The following is an 18033-nucleotide window of genomic DNA, read 5'->3' as shown; positions in this document are numbered from 1 at the left end:
CTGGTGATGGGGGAGCTCCGCGCTGGGATGCACCTGCCCCTGAGTGCAAAGGTGATTCATTTCTTCATCACACTAGAGTGACTGAGATTATGAAAGGGTAGAGGGCCCATTGCAATGACCTGGGGGCTATTTAACATCTTAGCCCTTAAATATTGAAAATATGTAGAGTCAATGGCCAACTCACTGCAGATTCCTCCTTTGCAGCAGACCAAACACTCCCAGCTGGGATGCCCACTGCCGGTGTCCTCTCTGCCCTGGCACTCAGACACATGATCTGCCCTGACCTATGCCCTAACTTATGCTTGATCCTCCCATTCCAAGCTTCCTGAATTCCTCCCTCAGACACACCCCTCACCTGACCCATATCTTGGTTTGTGGTTCCCGATCCAGCTGTCCTGATGGTGGCACTTTTAATGTAGAATCCCCTCCGTGTGTGTGGTGTCAGTATGTTTGTGGGGACAATCTGAGTCCAAGTTGGAAAGACCCCAGTGGTTTGATTTAGCAGCAGGAAGCTGGGGTGGAAGCAGCTAGCAGCATGTTAATGCACTGGCCACTCCATTGCCCCATCTGCAGTATTCCCATAATCCCCGGGGAGACCTGCCAGCAGTGCCAACGTCACCGTGACTTGAGTGCAGGGAGAAATTATTTGCCACATCTGCCCCTGGAAATCGAACTTTCTTGGAATGCACGGTTGAGAAAATCTGCAACTGGCCATGTGTTCCCCAATTGTTGGGATTGCATAGATAATGGATCAACAGCCATATAAATGTTGGGGCTTTGAACGTTTTAGACTTAACACTAAAATTATAGTTATTTGTCATTTCTCCTTATGAGTTTGCTGTCACGGGCCTATGGTTTGAAATGGAATAATAACCCTCCCAATGAACAAGTCTCCCCCTCAGAAAGTGTCTCTACTTTGACTTTGGAAGAAAATGTACCTAACCCACAAAGAAGCCCTCTTAGTGTGCAATAAGAGTGTCCCTGGGATGAGTTAGTGTGGAGTTAGCTATTGCCCTTTTAATTCACAGCCTTGCTATTTCACCCTAATTTCCCCATGAATTTCCCATGCAGACAAACCCTTTGTCTGAACAAAAACATTTTAAACTCTTTGTTTATTGGTGTTTCTCAGAGATTCTTCGTTGTCCAAATCCAGTGATTGAACATGGAAAACCGATCTTTATAAGTAAAACTGAATATACAGTTGGAAACAGTGTTGAGTTTCAATGTGAATCTGGCTACATCCTTAAAGGCAGCGAGTCGATCGAATGCCAGGCAAATGGGACGTGGGATCCTCCAGTGCCATCTTGTATTAAGGGTAAATATAAACACAACTAAATCATCCTGCTGAGGAAAAAATAGACTCCTATAAAACCTAGAAACCGCATCAGAGAAGATGCAAAGCCAGCAGATCTGTTTCTAGGTGGGGGTCTATTAGAAGGATCCCCCTGGGCATTGATTTACAAAGGCCTTTTCCCTCCCTGTCTTCTATCAAATGACCTCGCCCATCTCGGGGGAGATGGATCTGTTCCCTATAGACTAATCTCCAGGCCTTTTTCTAATCAAGGCTTAAATATGCCAATCAATAGAGCTTCACATCCCTTTTCTTGGGAGACTATTGAAGAGTCTCTTAGATCTCACTCTCAAGAGGCTCCTTCCTAGCGTTCAGCCTAAAATTTCCTTTCCTTAATTTCCTCCTATTAGTCCCAGCTCAGCCCCCTTGTAACATCCTCAACAATTCTCCCCCTTCTTCACAGGTACAGATGGGCAGCGGCGGTGGGACAGCGATTCCACTGCGAGGGAGACGTTGTGGGATGGTTCAGCAGTGGGACTGAGGCACTTGTTGGGGGACTCAGGGAGGGTTGGTAGGTGGCAGGAAGGTTGGGCTGTTTGCCTCGATGATTCTGGAAGGACTAAGCACCGTAGGAGGGTGATTTGGCTAATTTACTGACATGGGGCTTGATCCATCAGCAGCTCCCCTTAAAGAGAATTTACCTACACTTTAAACAGCAAGTGCCGGATTCTTCTGTAACTTCTCTGGCTTCCCTGAAGCTACTCCTCTCACTTACTCCACTGAGAACCAGGGCAATCAGGCCTTACATTTGTCTATCTAAGGTGTTCGTACTGTGCCAGTCACTGTGGTATCTTTGGCATCCTGCAGGATGAAATTCACTATAGAAGCGTAAGACGCTGTTAAGGACCAAGTTCTGCTCTTGGTTCCACCAGTATAAATCCAAGGTAACTCCATTGACTTCCATGTACTTCTCCCTCACTGCAGAGGAGGCTAATTCTGTAACAGACCAAAGAGGCTATTTTAAAAAAGGCCACAAGTGTGCCTGGGAGTGAACTGCATGTTCACAGTTGTCCCAAGTCTGCCAATAAGACCTCCTTAAATGAACCAACAAAGCACCTGTGCTCTGCTGCTCCATGTATGGACTTTCAGCTGCCAATTCTCCAGGAAATGCCCATGATACACAGTACTGGATGGGATTTCACTTGCACCCTTTTCTTGTTGAACTCATGATGTTTGTTTCTCCAGAGAGAGAGATGCACTGTGGGTTTGGTGTTACAAGCAGTTTATTTCTCTGAAAAACCAAAACAGCTGCAATGAAGTGAACTAAGGGCATGATTTACTGGCAATAAGCCCTATACACCGTGCATCTCCCTTTCGCACTGAACTGTCTTCTCTTCTGCCTTTTCCTTTCAGTTTGGTGTCCAAAGCCTGATGTGCAAAATGGAAGAATGGTCAATGAGTTAGATGAAAAAGAGAGTTACAACGTGAATGAAAACATTACTTTCAAATGCTCTCCTGGGTACCAATTTTCAGACCATTGGTATCAGTCTACAACAGACAGCTTGAATATTACATGTTCAGCTGATGGCACCTGGAAGGTGTTACACAAGTGTGTAAGCATCACAGTCCATTTGGGTTTCTTGATGCACCCTGTCCAATTTCTAGAGTAAAACATAACACTGTCTGAATGTATCTTTGCTTCTTTAAAATAATGAGGTCTGTTTGGCGAGGAAGATAGATCTGCCGTTGACACAACTTAAGTGGAAAAAATAAGTTGACCTGAAAGCAAACAAATCCCATCACTCCCCCACCCCATCTCTTTCTTGTATTTTAAGGGAGGAGGTTTTCGTCCTTTGGAGTGGCTGCTCCATGCCCAAAATAATATAAAATAGGTAAAATGTGGTTGTTAAAAATCACAACAGGAAGAAAATGTTATGCCCTATTATGAAGTAATAGCAGTCAGTGGTGTGGCACGTGATGTATCTTCTGTTGGTCTGGGGCCACAGTCTAAAGCAAATATCATGACTGACTGCTTTAGTGAGCAACTGCCAGGGTGTTCAGCATTGTACAAGTGTAAATGGAGCCCTGGTTCCTGTCCCAGGAGTTTACAGTCCAGTGCCTGATTCTGCAAGTTGCTCAGAACTTCCTCAACGTTGCTTAGCAGTCTCAGAGCCTGTAGAAGTTAAGAATTGAGGGCACTCAGCATTTATCGGGATCAGACCCTAAGTCAGGCACAGACGGTGTGAGATAGACACATGTAATATGTGTATGTGCAGAAATTGTAAATGACCAAAGCCTTCCCAAGATGGCTGCCAAAGCTGAGCACCCTGTCTCTCGGCCTCTCAGCCATTGCCACCCACATCTGCTGTCTCCAGGGCCAGAGAGGGAGAGAGCCCAGTTGCTCTGTTTCCTTGGCACTGGAGTCAGGAGGAGTCTGAGTGTCCAGGCTCTCTAGCTGCTGGAGCTTGGATGGAGTCTGTGTGGTCAGGATCTCCACCTGCTGGCTGGTGTGATCAGCCACGAAGCCAAAACATTTCTATTTGGGGGTCTCTTGAAGTAGAATTTTTCTTGAAACCCCTTCCCATGAAAAATGTCAGGGTCGTTTTTGCTTTTGGTTTTTTTTTTCCGGTTCAGGATGAAACTGTTTTAAAAAGCACAATATAGTTCACATGAAATTTTCATTTTCTGGCCAGCTCTAATTGAGAATGTGCAACACCTTTTGAGATCATATAATATGTCAGACACAGACTGTATGAGACAGACACATGTAACACACTGGATAATGGTTCAGATCAAAAAGGACCAAGCATGCTTATGAGGATAGGGCCTTATCTTCTTCAGCGTAATCACAGTCCCTCTGTTTCTATTTTACAGGAGAAGCAAATAATGTCTCCCCTGTGCAAGATGGTTCGCGAGATTGTAAAGTTTCTCCACTGCAGTATATCTCTGACAGAACTGAGAACCCGTCTAGAAGAACAGAAACTGTATCTGGAGATTCAGAAATTTAAGCGAGACCTAGAAAAATACCAGGAATAGCTGAAATCTGTGACCCATTACTGTGACAAACTGTCTCCTTTGGATGCAGTTTGTATAATTACTTTGTACATATGATGATTATTACTATTTGCAGAGAACTTGCTAGTATGTCTAGTGATCCAGGAAGAGATTAGCCAGTACCTCAGGAATCAGATTTTTTTCATGCTGTGTGCCAGTGCTTGGGGTTTTTTTTCTTTCCTTTCAATCTGACAAATGTAAGTCCCTACTTGATAAACTAGGGATTTCATCCTCTTATATGTTGTGGGGACTATAGTAAAAGGGTTGAATTCAGATTCCTTTCAATTCGAAAAGGGGAAGCAAGTTGAGAGAAACTAGATTAAAATGTACGGAAGTAAATGTTCAGTTGATGCAAGCATCAGACCCTATGCAGAATACACCAACAACCTTGAGCTTTCAGAAATCACCCAACTGTTGCATATATTTTACCTTAATGCATTATAACCCAAAAATATTTGAAGTAGTGAATGGCTATTTAACTGCCTGATTTCCATGAACCTTAAGGGCAACTCTGTTCACAAATCCCTCTGCCCCACTGTGAAAATGTAAAGCTTAAAAAAAGCCAGTTTCTGCCCTAACCTCTTATAAAAAAAGTTGGCAGTTTTTTTCCTTCCCAAACTGAACACATCTATTTTTGGTTGACATCAGTGCTGATCTCATCTGTAGCATTTCTATATCCTCTCTCACACTCCCACGAATCGATGGTGAAAATTTAACTGTAGACAGCAACCCGCTAACCATTTCCCCCTTGCCCAATGAATGATAGGGGTGTCCTCTAACCTACACCTTTGTGATCAAGCAATTATTTCTGCCCTGCCGGGCTACAATAAAGTGCAACTGTAAAAACTGCTGATTGTCTTTGTTTTTATAATTTTCTCCCTTTGGCTGTAAGACAGGAAGATGCCCAGCATGTTTAAAGGCTCCTTTTCCTGATGAATGAAGCACCAATATCTCGCACGGGCCAGTGAGCCGTCACACCAGGGACTCGAAGGGGCATGGGACAGCTCCTCCTCTCACACCTAGAGATGGTTAGAGTTGAAACTTATTTGGCCAGGTAGCTTAGGGGGCAGCTTGTTCTACTGCTGCCAGTGGTACCTGTTCTGTGGAATTACAGGGGAAGGTCCGTCTCCAGCGTGGTTCGGTTTGCGTCTGTAAGGCAGGGGGAGCTTTGAGTCAGATACATCCCCGGTGTAATGACATTAGCGGAGGTGGATGGAGTAATAGCAGGGATGAATTTGACCCACAGGATGAGTAGAAAGGATCCTTTGGTAACTAGACTGCCTCTTGTGTTTCAGAAATCATCACTGTTGGGGGTGCTGATCAGCACAGGGGGGCGTCGTGCTGCTGTATTAGAATAACTTTGTGATTGTCCCCAGAGCAGAACAATAACAATGCTGCGTTTCCCTTCCCCGGAGAACCCTTAGCTGTACAGCGCTGCAATGGCAGGTGCTTCTCTCTGCAAACTTTACACCAGCCAGCAGCTCCCTCTGTAAAGAAAGAACAATCGTGGGCAGCCTGCAGGGGGTCCTAGACATAAATACCCCTCTGTCTCGTTCTTCTGATGCCGCCCAGCCCTTGGAAGGGGGCAAGGGGAGGAAATGCTGTCACCCCCAGGTGTTTCCTATGCTGAGGGGGTGACCACAGCCTGCCTCTGTGACGGTACTAACTGCAGGTGTATCCGGCTCTACCCCTTGCCCTGTGTGCCATGAGCATTACGCTACCGTGGGGGCTGGGCAGCATGTGCACACTCTGCCCACCCCCTTCCTGGGCCCCTGCAGGTGCAGCGCACAGACTCCCATTTCCCCTTACCTCATGAGCCTACGGGTGGTCATGCCTGGGGTCCGTGTTGCACAATGTGCCAGCTGAGGAGCGGCTGCAGCCCTGCCTGGACTGCGCTGTCACCACCATTCTCTGGGAACTCACCTGGCACCATGATGTCACTTCCCTCTGGCTGGACTCTGCGGCTCCTGGGGACCCTGGTACTCATGCTGCTGCCCGGGGGAGCTCTCAGTGAGTAGGAGGATGAGCCTCTCCCTTCAATCCCATCCCCACCTTCTCCCCTCTCCTGGCTTTCCCCTTCACCCGCACCCGTTGACTCTCCCTTTGCTTCCCTCGGGCAAGCTCCTGGGCGCTTGTGGTCGCCGAAGATCCCATGCCATCCTTACCGCTCTGATCCTGGTTTCCTGGCCAAATTCCAGCTCTGCCCTGCTACATTTCTCCTCCAGTTCCAAATGGAGGCGGTGCTTTTCTTTCCTTAAGGCCCCATTCCACACAGCTCTTGAGCACGTGCTTAACTTTAAGCACACAGGTTGTGTTGACTTCCATGGGGCGACTCCCATGTTTCAAGTTGAGCTCACACAGTAAATGTTTGGACGCAACAGGTTGAAAAGTACTGTTTGGCCTGAGCGGTTAGCCAGTGCACAGGGTCTTGCAGGCTGTTTCTGTTAGAAGGAGAAATTGATGATCGAGCTCGGTGTTTCTCTGATGCAATCCTGTTAATTCCCAGAGAAAGGAGACAAAAGTCCTGATTCCCCGAAACCGCAGGAATCACACCGGAGACAGGTTTTTTGCTCACAGTTCCAAGCATTGTTTCTGCCAGCACACTACTGAAAAGCTCGCGCTCTCCGTTTTCTCTCAGCCCACATTACCAGTGCATTTCTTGCCATCTCCTTGGCTTTCCTGCTCCTTCTTTGTCTGCTTCTGGCTCCCTGGGCAGGTTCTTTCTGCTTGTTCCCTGGGTGATTCTGTTCACGCGCACAGAGCTGTCAAACAAAACTGACCAGTTTTGCATGCAGCCTGTGTTTGGGCAGTGGCAAGCTGCAGAGACACTTTTCAAAGACACCATAATAGAGGCCCAACTTCAATGTATACCCCAAATTAAAAAACACAGTAAAAGAACTGAAAAAGAACCACCGTGGCTTAACAACCATGTAAAAGAAGCAGTGAGAGAGAAAAAGGCATCTTTTAAAAAGTGGAAGTCAAATCCTAGTGAGGTAAATAGAAAGGAGCATAAACACTGCCAAATTCAGTGTAAAAATGTAATAAGAAAAGACGATAAAGTCATTGCGGAGAAACTAAATTAATTCTTTGCTTCAGTCTTCACGGCTGAGGATGTTAGGGAGATTCCCAAACCTGAGCTGTCCTTCGTAGGTGACAAATCTGAGGCATTGTCACAGATTGAAGTGTCACTAGAGGAGGTTTTGGAATTAATTGATAAACTTTACAGTAACAAGTCACCGGAATCAGATGGCATTCATCCAGGAATTCTGAAAGAACTCAAATGTGAAATTGTGGAACTATTAACTATGGTTTTAACCTGTCCTTTAAATCAGCTTCTGTACCCAATGACTGGAAGATAGCTAATGTAATGCCAATACTTAAAAAGGACTCTAGAGGTGATCCTGGCAATTACAGACTGAGAAGTCTAATGTCAGTACCGGGCAAATTACTTGAAACAATAGTAAAGGATAAAATTGTCAGACACATAGAAAAACATAAATTGTTGGGCAAAATTCAACATGGTTTCTGCAAAGGGAAATCATGTCTTACTGATTTATTAGAGTTCTTTGCAGGGGTCAACAAACATGTGGACAAGGAGGATCCAGTGGACATAGTGTACTTAGATTTCCAGAAAGCCTTTGACAAGGTCCCTCACCAAAGGCTCTTATGTAAATTAAGTTGTCACGGGATAAGAGGGAAGATCCTTTGATGGATTGAGAACTGGTTAAAAGACAGGGAACAAAGGGTAGGAATAAATGGTAAATTTTCAGAATGGAGAGGGGTAACTAGTGGTGGTCCCCAAAGGTCAGTCCTAGGACCAATCCTATTCAACTTATTCATAAATGATCTGGAGAAAGGGGTAAACAGGGAGGTGGCAAAGTTTGCAGATGATACTAAACTGCTTCAAGATAGTTAAGACCAAAGCAGACTGTGAAGAACTTTAAAAAGATCTCACAAAACTAAATGATTGGGCAACAAAATGGCAAATGAAATTTAATGTGGATAAATGTAAAGTAATACATATTGGAAAAAACAACCCCAACTATACATACAATACAATGGGAGCTAATTTAGCTACAACTAGTCAGGAAAGAGATCGTAGAGTCATTGTGGATAGTTCTCTGAAGATGTTCACACAGTGTGCAGCGGCAGTCAAAAAAGCAAACAGGATGTTAGGAATCATTCAAAAAGGCATAGAGAATAAGACGGAGAATATCTTATTGCCCTTCTATAAATCCATGGTAGGCCCACTTCTTGAATACTGCGTATAGACAGGGCCGGCTCCAGGCACCAGCTCAGCAAGCAGGTGCTTGGGGCGGCCAAGGGGAAGGGGCAGCATGTCGGGCTCTTCGGTGGTGGGTCCCTTGGTCCCTCTCGGAGGGAAGGACCTGCCACCGAATTGCTACCGAAGAAGAAAGTGGCGCTGTGGAGCTACCGCTGATCGCGATAGCAGCTTTTTTTTTTTTCCCCATCACTTGGGGCGGCAAACACCCTGGAGCCGGCCCTGTAACCTTGCCTTGGACAAAGTTATTAAGTGGCTTTCCATATAGCCAACCTACCCAGGAAAGATGCTTAACACATGGTTGAAAGATCATCATTGAGAAGCCACCATAGCAATCTGGAGCCATCAACTTTGATTGTCTCTTAGCTGCTGGCCCAACCCCAGGGAACAATGTTTTTTCTACAAAGGGGTACCAGCATGGCTGGTGGATCTGCAACTTCTCAGAATATGCACATGGCAAAAGAAACTATAATTAAGGGGAGGGGTGCTTCTCTGAGCATTGGGGCAGGCCATCAGCACATGTAAGATGGTCTGGCTGGAGAGAGAGAGAGAAGGCAGGAGGGACTCTGCTTAGCTTGAAACACTGACAAACCTTGGACTCGCAGAAGGGGTGAGATCAGACTAAAGGGGGCATCGCAGAACTTCTGTTGTTTTGCAAAGATCTGTGCCTCTCTCTAGGTTTCTTTTAACAATAAAGTGACTGTGGCAAAGAAATTCCGTTGCTAAGGCCTGTGCTCCTTGCTTCCTTGCCTGAAGGGGTTAAACTAGAAGTCCAGAGTGCCCACAGCCAGGTGGAACCCTGAGGGACTGTGTGCAAGTGACTGGGGAAGGGAGAATTTGGGAGGTTTGATTCACTGATTTCAGGGTCTACGGCAGCTGAGCTGAGGAGTCCTACAACCCCAGGAAGAGCTCGGACAGAAGGTCTGAGCCTGGGAGTGTGCCCTAAAGACCCAGAGCTAGAAACGTAACTAGAGTCTATCTAGAGCCAGTAGGGTGACCAGATGTCCCGATTTTACAGGGACAGTCCCGATTGTTGGGTCTTTTTCTTATATAGGCTCCTATTACCCCCCACCCCCGTCCCGATTTTTCACATTTGCTGTCTGGTCACCCTAACAGCCAGTGAGTTTAGAAGCATGTGGGAACCAGTGATTGGGGCCACTCACAGCAGACTGGTGTCCATTCAGTGCGATACTAGGGCAGGATGTGACCCCTGCAATCATTTTGCTGCAAATAAACTCACATATTACTAGATAAATCATATGTTCCTGCAAAGCTGGGACAAGATCCTTGGTGCTTCAGCACCAAAGCCACAGGTTTCTGCTGCCTGAGTCAAAGGGGACTCTTTGTTAGCTGCGAAGAGTGTAAGGACTCATTGTCTTCTTAACTTGCAATCAGCCATTACAGGGCAAAACTTGTCCATGTCTTTACGTATAGGCAGCACACTCACTAGATGCAACAATTTTAACTTTATTTAATTGCAACTTATTTTTCTTCGCATACTTCTTTCATACTCGTTTGCAAGGGGATGGAATGCTCAAATGTGCAGAGACAAGACATTTTGAGCTGTAAGGCCAATGTTTCAAGTTGTGGTAATTTTAGTGACCTTGTAACTCAAAAAGCAGCATGACCAAGTTTCTTCAGAATTCAGAGACAAAACTCTTTTGTCTCCATAGTAAACCTGGCAATTTTCAGGCTAGTTCAATTTTTTCTAACCAAAAATTATATGGAGCTGAAAAAAGAGGTTATCACAATTTAACTATGGAGACTTGAGCATGGTTCCATCATACTGCTGTTCATGCTAATTAAAATAAGGGGGGGGGGAATAAATATATATAAAACCAGATTATGCTAAGAAACTGTGAAATGAACAGTGTTACCTTAAGACAGCTGTGTTTTTCTTCGTTTCTATAATTTATCCATGATGGGTTTTCTCACTTCCCTCTTTCACAAAGTACATTGAACGGTGTGATGGGAAGGATTAAAAAATAACAAAACAAACCCAATACCTCTAAATCTTCCTGTTTGTCTGCTTTCTCACATAATTATGTTATTTTTCTTTTGGGTATGCAGTGTGGCACAACTGAATGGTTGCAGCATGTTGATTTTATATTGCTGAGTGCTACAGGCTGACGTACCAGGCTGCTGGAGTAGTTTTAAGTGTCTAAGACAGATATATTTTTCTAGTGTGCTTAAAAAGAACCCTTCAGCAACTGAAAATAATAATTTCTCATTTTTTTTCACTACGTTTCAAGGAGCGCTGAAATAAATGTTTTTAATTTGTAGTACAGGTCACAGAATTCTAATACAGAGTATAACACAGAATTAATCTTTTATATTTAATGTAGAGAAATATACTAAGGTATTTTAAAAGCAACGTACCATAATGGAGGACTTGCTATTTCTTTGTAGTACCTGAAGTAAAATTTAAAACACACAGAAGAACAGATTTAGATGCTTCAGGGATAATGCTAAATTAGATGGTTTGAGCATAATTTTACATACCATGCTCATACATATGCTTAACATTTTACTTAGCTATACTCAATTCCCTGTCTTGCAAATACTTATGTCTATGTGCAACTTTACACATGTAATGTCATTGAACTTAGTGGGCATACTCATGTACAAAAAGTTACTCAGGTACTTAAATATCCATATGATTAGGGCCTAAACAATGTAGATCTCTGGTCACTGTCAAATGTGAAACAATATCCATATTTTAATTGCTAGGGAATGGCTGCAAATTCAATTTTAAAGTCCATTTTAAATGTATTCACAAATGTTTCTATTTTTCATCAACATTTTAATGTACGTGATTTTTGTAAAGAAAAATAATGAAGCTGTCTGACTTAAATACAAGGAAATAGTTAACATATCTAGTGTATTGGCTTCCCAAGGAAGAAAATCTGAAAAGGAGATTTGAATGACAATCTTTAAATCTGCATTTGTTTCTGAACCTGTTAGTCTGATATTAGCTGGAACCCAAAGAAAAGCTGCCATCGACAATAGCTATCACATCTGTTTAGGCTATAAAGTTCCAGTTGAACAACATGTTAACTTTTTTTCCTATTATTTGTGTGGCTCAGAGGGACATCAGAATGTAAACAAAAATGTGAAGACTCATAGAGTAAAGAAATACTAAAGTATTATAGTAGTGCCTGCAATTTGGACCAGATGTTGTCCAAACATATCGAATGCAAATGGAAATATTCCTGTGACTTCAATAGGCTTTGGATCAGGCTTGTAGTGAGATAATCTTTGCTCAGAAGAATTCACAGTGTAAGAACTGAACAAACCCTTGAGGTAACTTAAATAAAAAAAGTAGTTAGGCCTATTAGAGAGAATTCCTAATCTAGACTTATTATTTGTACAGCCCATTCAACTGATAAAAAAAGTAGTAAATGTACACATAAAGTGCGTAAGTATCTTTCTTGGCAACATTTTCTGTACCAGAAATATATCTGGCTTTTGGTAGCTATTATTAATTGAAATACTGATTGTCAATTTCAACTCTGAGGTGATCTCTCATGCTGCTAGAATTAAAAGGAGATTTGTGAAACTCTGTAATGGGAGCAATGCTAGGTTTTTGTTGTTGAAGGGCTTGAGAGGGTTTTTGTTGTTGAGTGCTGTGCTGGGATAATTGGGGATCTGATTGCAGAGTGTTATGTTGTATATTTTTAAAATGAGCATTGAGGGTACCGAGTTTAGAATGGGCACTGTGTGTGTACAATATAAATGAAAACCAAGTAAAGAAGTAAAAGGACCAAACCAGCATTGTTTTTGGTGCCCTTCAATATATGCTTTTTAAATATTTTAAAATATGATGATAAAAACTACGACTGAAAACAAATGCCAGGCTAAAATAACATCAAAGATTTCTTATCTAAAAACCAGTGTGTCTTTCAGTTTGAGAAATCATGAGACGTTTGAGTTGAAAATCTGATGTTGAAAACAAAAGGACCCACTATGCTTCCAACTCTCTTGTGCCAGGGATCATACTGTAGCGCGCTGACCAAGTTATAAAGTGCATTTGGTGTCATCTGTCCAGCAGTTTGTACCAAACCATGCCACAGCCCTGGTCTTTACACAGTAAAGCAACATGTTTTGCTCCCATCCACGCAGGGCAGTAACCAGGGCCGGCTCCAGGCACCAGCGGAGGAAGCACTTGCCTGGAGCAGCACATGATAAGGGGTGGCAGAGTCCGAGCAGCTTTTCTTTTTTTTTTTTTTTTTTTTTGCTTGGGGCGGCAAAAATGGTAGAGCCGGCCCTGCGTATAGATGTGGTCTCCTCATCTCAAAAAAGATATACTGGCATTAGAAAATGTTCAGAGAAGGGCAACTAAAATGATTAGGGGTTTGGAACAGGTCCCATATGAGGAGAGATTAAAGAGGCTAGGACTTTTCAGCTTGGAAAAGAGGAGACTAAGGGGGGAGATGAATAGGGGGTTCTAACTTCTAACAGTGACCAGCATTTCCCTGGTGCCTGATCAGTGTGATTGTGACCGGAATACGACCACTGCTAATGTAATTGCTACTGAGCATAACTGACTTGGTGAGAGACTCTCCATGCGGGATCTGCAGTGCGCAGTCTGCACAGCCTGACTGAGGCTAGGTGTACGAGCTGGCTCAGGAACAGGAGTGCTTCTGGCTTGCCTGTGGGGATGTGCATGGAACTGACACCCAGTGCAGTGGTGCAACCAGTCTGATGTTTTGTTTTTTAAAAAAGAGGAAATTGTCACGGCAGTATAAGCCTGAATCTCACTGAGCTGAGACAGCCCCATGATGCTGCTGTTAAATGACTTTACTGTTGAAAACAGGGATTCCGGTTTAAACCATTCTATAGTTTGAAATTAACTTGTGGTTTGGACACTTGGTTACGTCTGTAGGCTGAGCTCATTGCACGCACCACTGGGCTTTTTTTGTTCCTCCATTCTCCACCACGAGATCCCTGTGAGCCACCCTCCCACCCCACTCTGTTTCCCACGGGCTGCACTGACAGCCCTGATGGCTGTAGTTTGCCCTCCAGTTTTAAATGGTACTGGGAGAACAGGCAGTGTTGACATGGCAGGTATTATGCTAGAAGGTGTTAATGGATGAGATCAACCAGTTCTTTGATCTATTGACAATTACCAGATGCAAGAAGCTCTGTTTGTTTCCCATCCCTCTTCCGATTGTCCACATTCCACCAAAATGAATAGGCTTCTGCCTACTGATGCCTAGAACACTCCCGGAAAGTTTGGAATTGATTAGATGTGGTGTTCAGAAGTTATCATGTTATCAACATGAAGAAGAGCTCTGTGCAAGCTCTAAGCTTGCGTCTCTCACCAATCAAAGATATTCCCTCACCCACCTTGTCTGTTTCTAATATCCTGGGATCGAGATGACTGCAACAACACTGCATGTTACAGACAAAGACAAATACAGTCTGGTTTAATGTAGGACCGTGCATTTCCCTTTCTAATTTGAAACGCAGGCGAGAATCCTATAGTGACTGCCACCCATATTCCCATTTGTTTTTGTTGTATTTTCTTTGCGGTTTCCTTGCAATGACTTGAGCTAAATTCTGAGCAATGGGATTGCATGGATCTGAGCGAGAGAGGGTAGAATATGGACCTCTGATTTTCCCCAGCTATGGCTCTCACATCACATTCTTGTCAAGGAGATTTCACCTCGATAGGTTTTCCTGGCTAAGTATGTCCTTATATTCTTCATGTTTTACCCTTAGGTTATTGTGTTGATCCACCTGACATTCCCAATGCTATTCTGAAGAGTAGTGTTGGCACATTGATTCCAGCTGGGAAGGTGATTAAATATGGCTGCCGCCCAGGTTATAAGCTGATCACTGGAATTAGGCAAGGGCATGTTACTTGTCTTCAAAATTCGACATGGTCTTCAGCGCCGAACTTTTGTCAGAGTAAGTATTTGGCCAAATTATCTTTGTTTCAATTGAGCAAATTTAACACCAATAGGGAGATTGTGCTTATACTCAGCTTGTTTATGGTTCAAAGTGTAGCGATGGGGTGAGAGAGAGAAGGAGGGATAGTCAGGGTCTTCTCTCCCTGCTAACACTGGGGATTATGGTTAGCAATTTGAGGTGCGATCCTCACTCCCAGTCTGGCCCTTTTACGCCAACTAAAAGGTCCAGAGTGCCAAACAGGTCTTTAAATGCCCCGGATCTGTCCAGAAGAGGACTCCACCCAAAGACAACAATAGGGCTGTCTTCCCAGAATCCTCTTGCAAGGCTTGAAGTAAGTGGTGTGCCAGTGGGAGGGGTGTGTTGGGGCATTTCACAGCACATAGCACTGCAGAGATTCTGGGTAAAGCTGAAGCCAAACCCATAGGCAGCTGCGCACAGGTCCCCAGGGCTGTCTGTGTGGAGCAGTCCAGTACTGGGAAGGTACAAAGGCAGCTTAAAGTTTGCATACACCCCGGGGCTATGAATTCCATGTTGTGCCTCTTAAAATCTGCCACTTTTACGTTTCTATGCTTACGGACAGATCTGTTGCCCCCATCCAGCATCTCCATCTGCACCTAAAGTAGATAGCGATCAAGATAGATCACAGCATATCACCTGCCTTCTTATACATAGTATGGCTATAACACAGCAGGTGCTACTCACTGAGTCTATCTGTGATGAAGGCCAAAAATACCCTGCCAGCTGCAATCAGAACAGCTGCCCATAAGAACAGTGAAAATGAAGGCCCAGGAGATAAAACTTTCTCTAAAACCAAACCTCTTCAGCAATGTCAAGGAAATGCCAATTTTCTATAGCTTGCAAAGCTTTCAGCTCCACCTGGTAAAATGAATCTGCAGCCACACAATTGTCTTTGCTGTGATTTAACGCTGTTGCTGTTGTTGGTGTCTCTCAGAAGTTCGTTGTCCAGCTCCAGATGTTAACAACGGAACACAGACACCGATGCCAGGACCTGGAGAGAAGACCTATGCGTTTGGGGACAAAGTTACAATTGAATGTGATTTGGGGTATGATCTCAAAGGCAGTATCAACGGAAATGCTCAGATTCGCTGCAAACATGATGGCACATGGGATCCTGCCATACCAGTTTGTGAACCAGGTCAGTAAAAATGGTGGATGACTGCCATTCTTCCAGCTCTGGCCTGGTGTGTCCTGTCCCTGGTGGGCAATCCTCAGCCCAGCTGTGACTACTAGGCCAGCCTGAGTATGCCCTAGGCCCTACAGGCTGGGACCCTGAGATAAAGTGCATCTCACAGCAGCCTTTGTTACTGAGGGTTGTATGGAGCTCCTGCTACAGATTAAAGATGCTATCCCCCTATGCTCTTCTTAAGAGAGGATAGTAGTGCAAATGAAAACTGCAGCTCTGTGTCTGAGGGGTGGAGGGCATCAGGTCTCAAAATGCTCAACACCTGAAAAGAGTTTTAGGCATCCAATTATTGTCACCCTAACTAACCTTCCCCTTCGCTAGTTTGGAAGAGATGGGCAGCTGGGGATAAGGATGTCTCTGTGTATCTACGGGAAGCTTCAGTTGTGGGTGTGGGGCTGAGGTGTTTGGGGGACTCAGCTGGTTTGGTAGCTTGGAGGAAGATTGGGAAGCTGGGAGAGCTTTGAGCAGCTGGAAGAGGTTCAGATCTGGATTTGGAGGAGTGGAAGTGTAATAGGGCCAATTTACTGAGTCAAGGCCTGACCTTCTGGTCAATGGAAGCTGCAGGCGTTCAGCATCTCTCTGGATCATCATCATCCCTGTTTCAGTGCTGTTCACGGAGCATGTGAATGACTGTCACAGCAGCCGAATGGCCACATAAACACTTAACCATCTTTTCATCATTTTTGTGCATGCTGTCCTGATGCCATGCACAGCAAGAGATGAACACCAAGATAGCAGGTTGTTGGACATACCTGGGGGGTTCTTTCAGGTATTATGGAAAGACTGTTTTTTCCCTGTAATGGCATCAGGAAAGGCTGGGAATCTGTCACCTCCTTTTCTTTTTAGAGATTTTTATCTACTGTATAAATAATGTATTTTTCTGTCTTCAATTCTAGTTTGTTCCCAACCCCAGAACATCTCCCATGGCCAGTGCAATGACTGGGGCAAGAGAGTTTTTTTTGTTGGCTCATCGGTAACTTACAAATGTGACAGAGGCTTCTCACTTGTTGGAAAAGCCTCCATTCAGTGTATCGCTGGTGATGAGGTCACTCCAACCTGGAGCGAGCCTACCCCTCAGTGCGAAGGTAACTCATTCTGCATTACACTAAAATTACTCGTATTGGGAAAGGGTAGAAAAGATTTCTGAATGATTTGGTGCAATGCGTCCCCATAACCCATCCACCCTCTGCCATCCCATTGCTGACCACTCCTTTCCAGTGCCTTAAATGTTCCCAGCAACCTACTCCCTGAGACGCAGGCTGCCAGTTTCCTCTCTCACCCAGCACCCATATATGTGATCCGCTGTTTGCCCCACATCCAAGCTAATGCTTGTCCTCCTTTCACACTGATTTCTCCACCACCTCTGCCTGACCCCTGTTCTAGCTACTGGTTCCCAGTACAGCTGTCCTGAAAGCATCCCCTTAAGCCTATAATCCTCCCTGTCTGCAATAGCAGTACGTTTGCAGGAACAGTCTGAATCCAAAAAGTTGAAATACCACAATGGCTTGATTTAGTAGCAGGAAGCTGCAGGGAGGAGTGGGCAGCATGGAAGCTGTTCATGTATTGAATGCTGCATTGTCCCATCTCCAGTATTCCCATAATCCCCCCCCAGAGACCTGCCAATAGTCAAATTTCAGCACAAATCTAGGGCAATAAGAAATGATCTGTTGGGACTGCCTGTGGAATTAAGAACTTTCCTTAAACACAAAGGTCAACAGCAAGATTAAGAAAATACGATGTTTTGTGGCCATGTGTTTTCACAATATTCAGATTGCTTGGAAGATAGATCCAGCAGTCATCTACGTGTCTTGGCTTTCATTGTTCCCTGTTTTAGACTGAGCACCAACATCTCTGCTGTTTCCCTCAGTGGTTGAAAATGGAAGGATGACTCCAAAAATATTTGTATTTACATCTAGTGTCCCTCTTGAGTTTTCTTGTAACAAAAGCTACCTGGTCAACGGCAGCAAAGAAAGCCAGTGCGTAGGTGACAGTAGATGAAATTTTCCTGTATCAGCTTGTGAGTGGGGTGTATATAATGAAGGGCTATGCTCTGACCACTTCTCTGACACACACACTCAGATTCTGAATAATTACAATGTATGGAGAGGTGGTGCGGTGCCAGCACATGGCCGGGCAATGGAGACCTCCGAGTTCTAATCCTGGTTCTGCCACTGTCTTCTTCTCAGGCTTTGGGCAAGTCTCTTTGCTGCTCTGCCTCAGTTTCTCTGTTTGTAAGATAGTTTTTTCCTTATTTGCCTTGCAGAGGTGTGGGGAGGATTAACCGGT

The 18033-nt window shown here is 44.4% G+C and overlaps 1 protein-coding gene across 1 annotated transcript in view; it reads left to right on the top strand.

Moving 5' to 3' along the window:
• The window catches only part of CR1 (complement C3b/C4b receptor 1 (Knops blood group)), a 61927-nt gene that overhangs the window by 29176 nt on the left and 14718 nt on the right, over positions 1-18033 (top strand). Inside the window, exons 13-20 of the mRNA XM_054025257.1 lie at positions 1130-1315; positions 2705-2904; positions 4166-4326; positions 5288-5309; positions 6124-6355; positions 14352-14540; positions 15496-15699; positions 16644-16832. Of these exons, the coding sequence (XP_053881232.1) occupies positions 1130-1315; positions 2705-2904; positions 4166-4326; positions 5288-5309; positions 6124-6355; positions 14352-14540; positions 15496-15699; positions 16644-16832 (1383 nt within the window). The remainder of the gene's footprint in view (positions 1-1129; positions 1316-2704; positions 2905-4165; positions 4327-5287; positions 5310-6123; positions 6356-14351; positions 14541-15495; positions 15700-16643; positions 16833-18033) is intronic.

Source organism: Malaclemys terrapin, chromosome 4, assembly GCF_027887155.1.
Source record: "Malaclemys terrapin pileata isolate rMalTer1 chromosome 4, rMalTer1.hap1, whole genome shotgun sequence".
In the NCBI taxonomy this organism is placed as follows: domain Eukaryota; kingdom Metazoa; phylum Chordata; order Testudines; family Emydidae; genus Malaclemys; species Malaclemys terrapin.
This window is presented reverse-complemented; position numbering and strand designations above follow the sequence as displayed.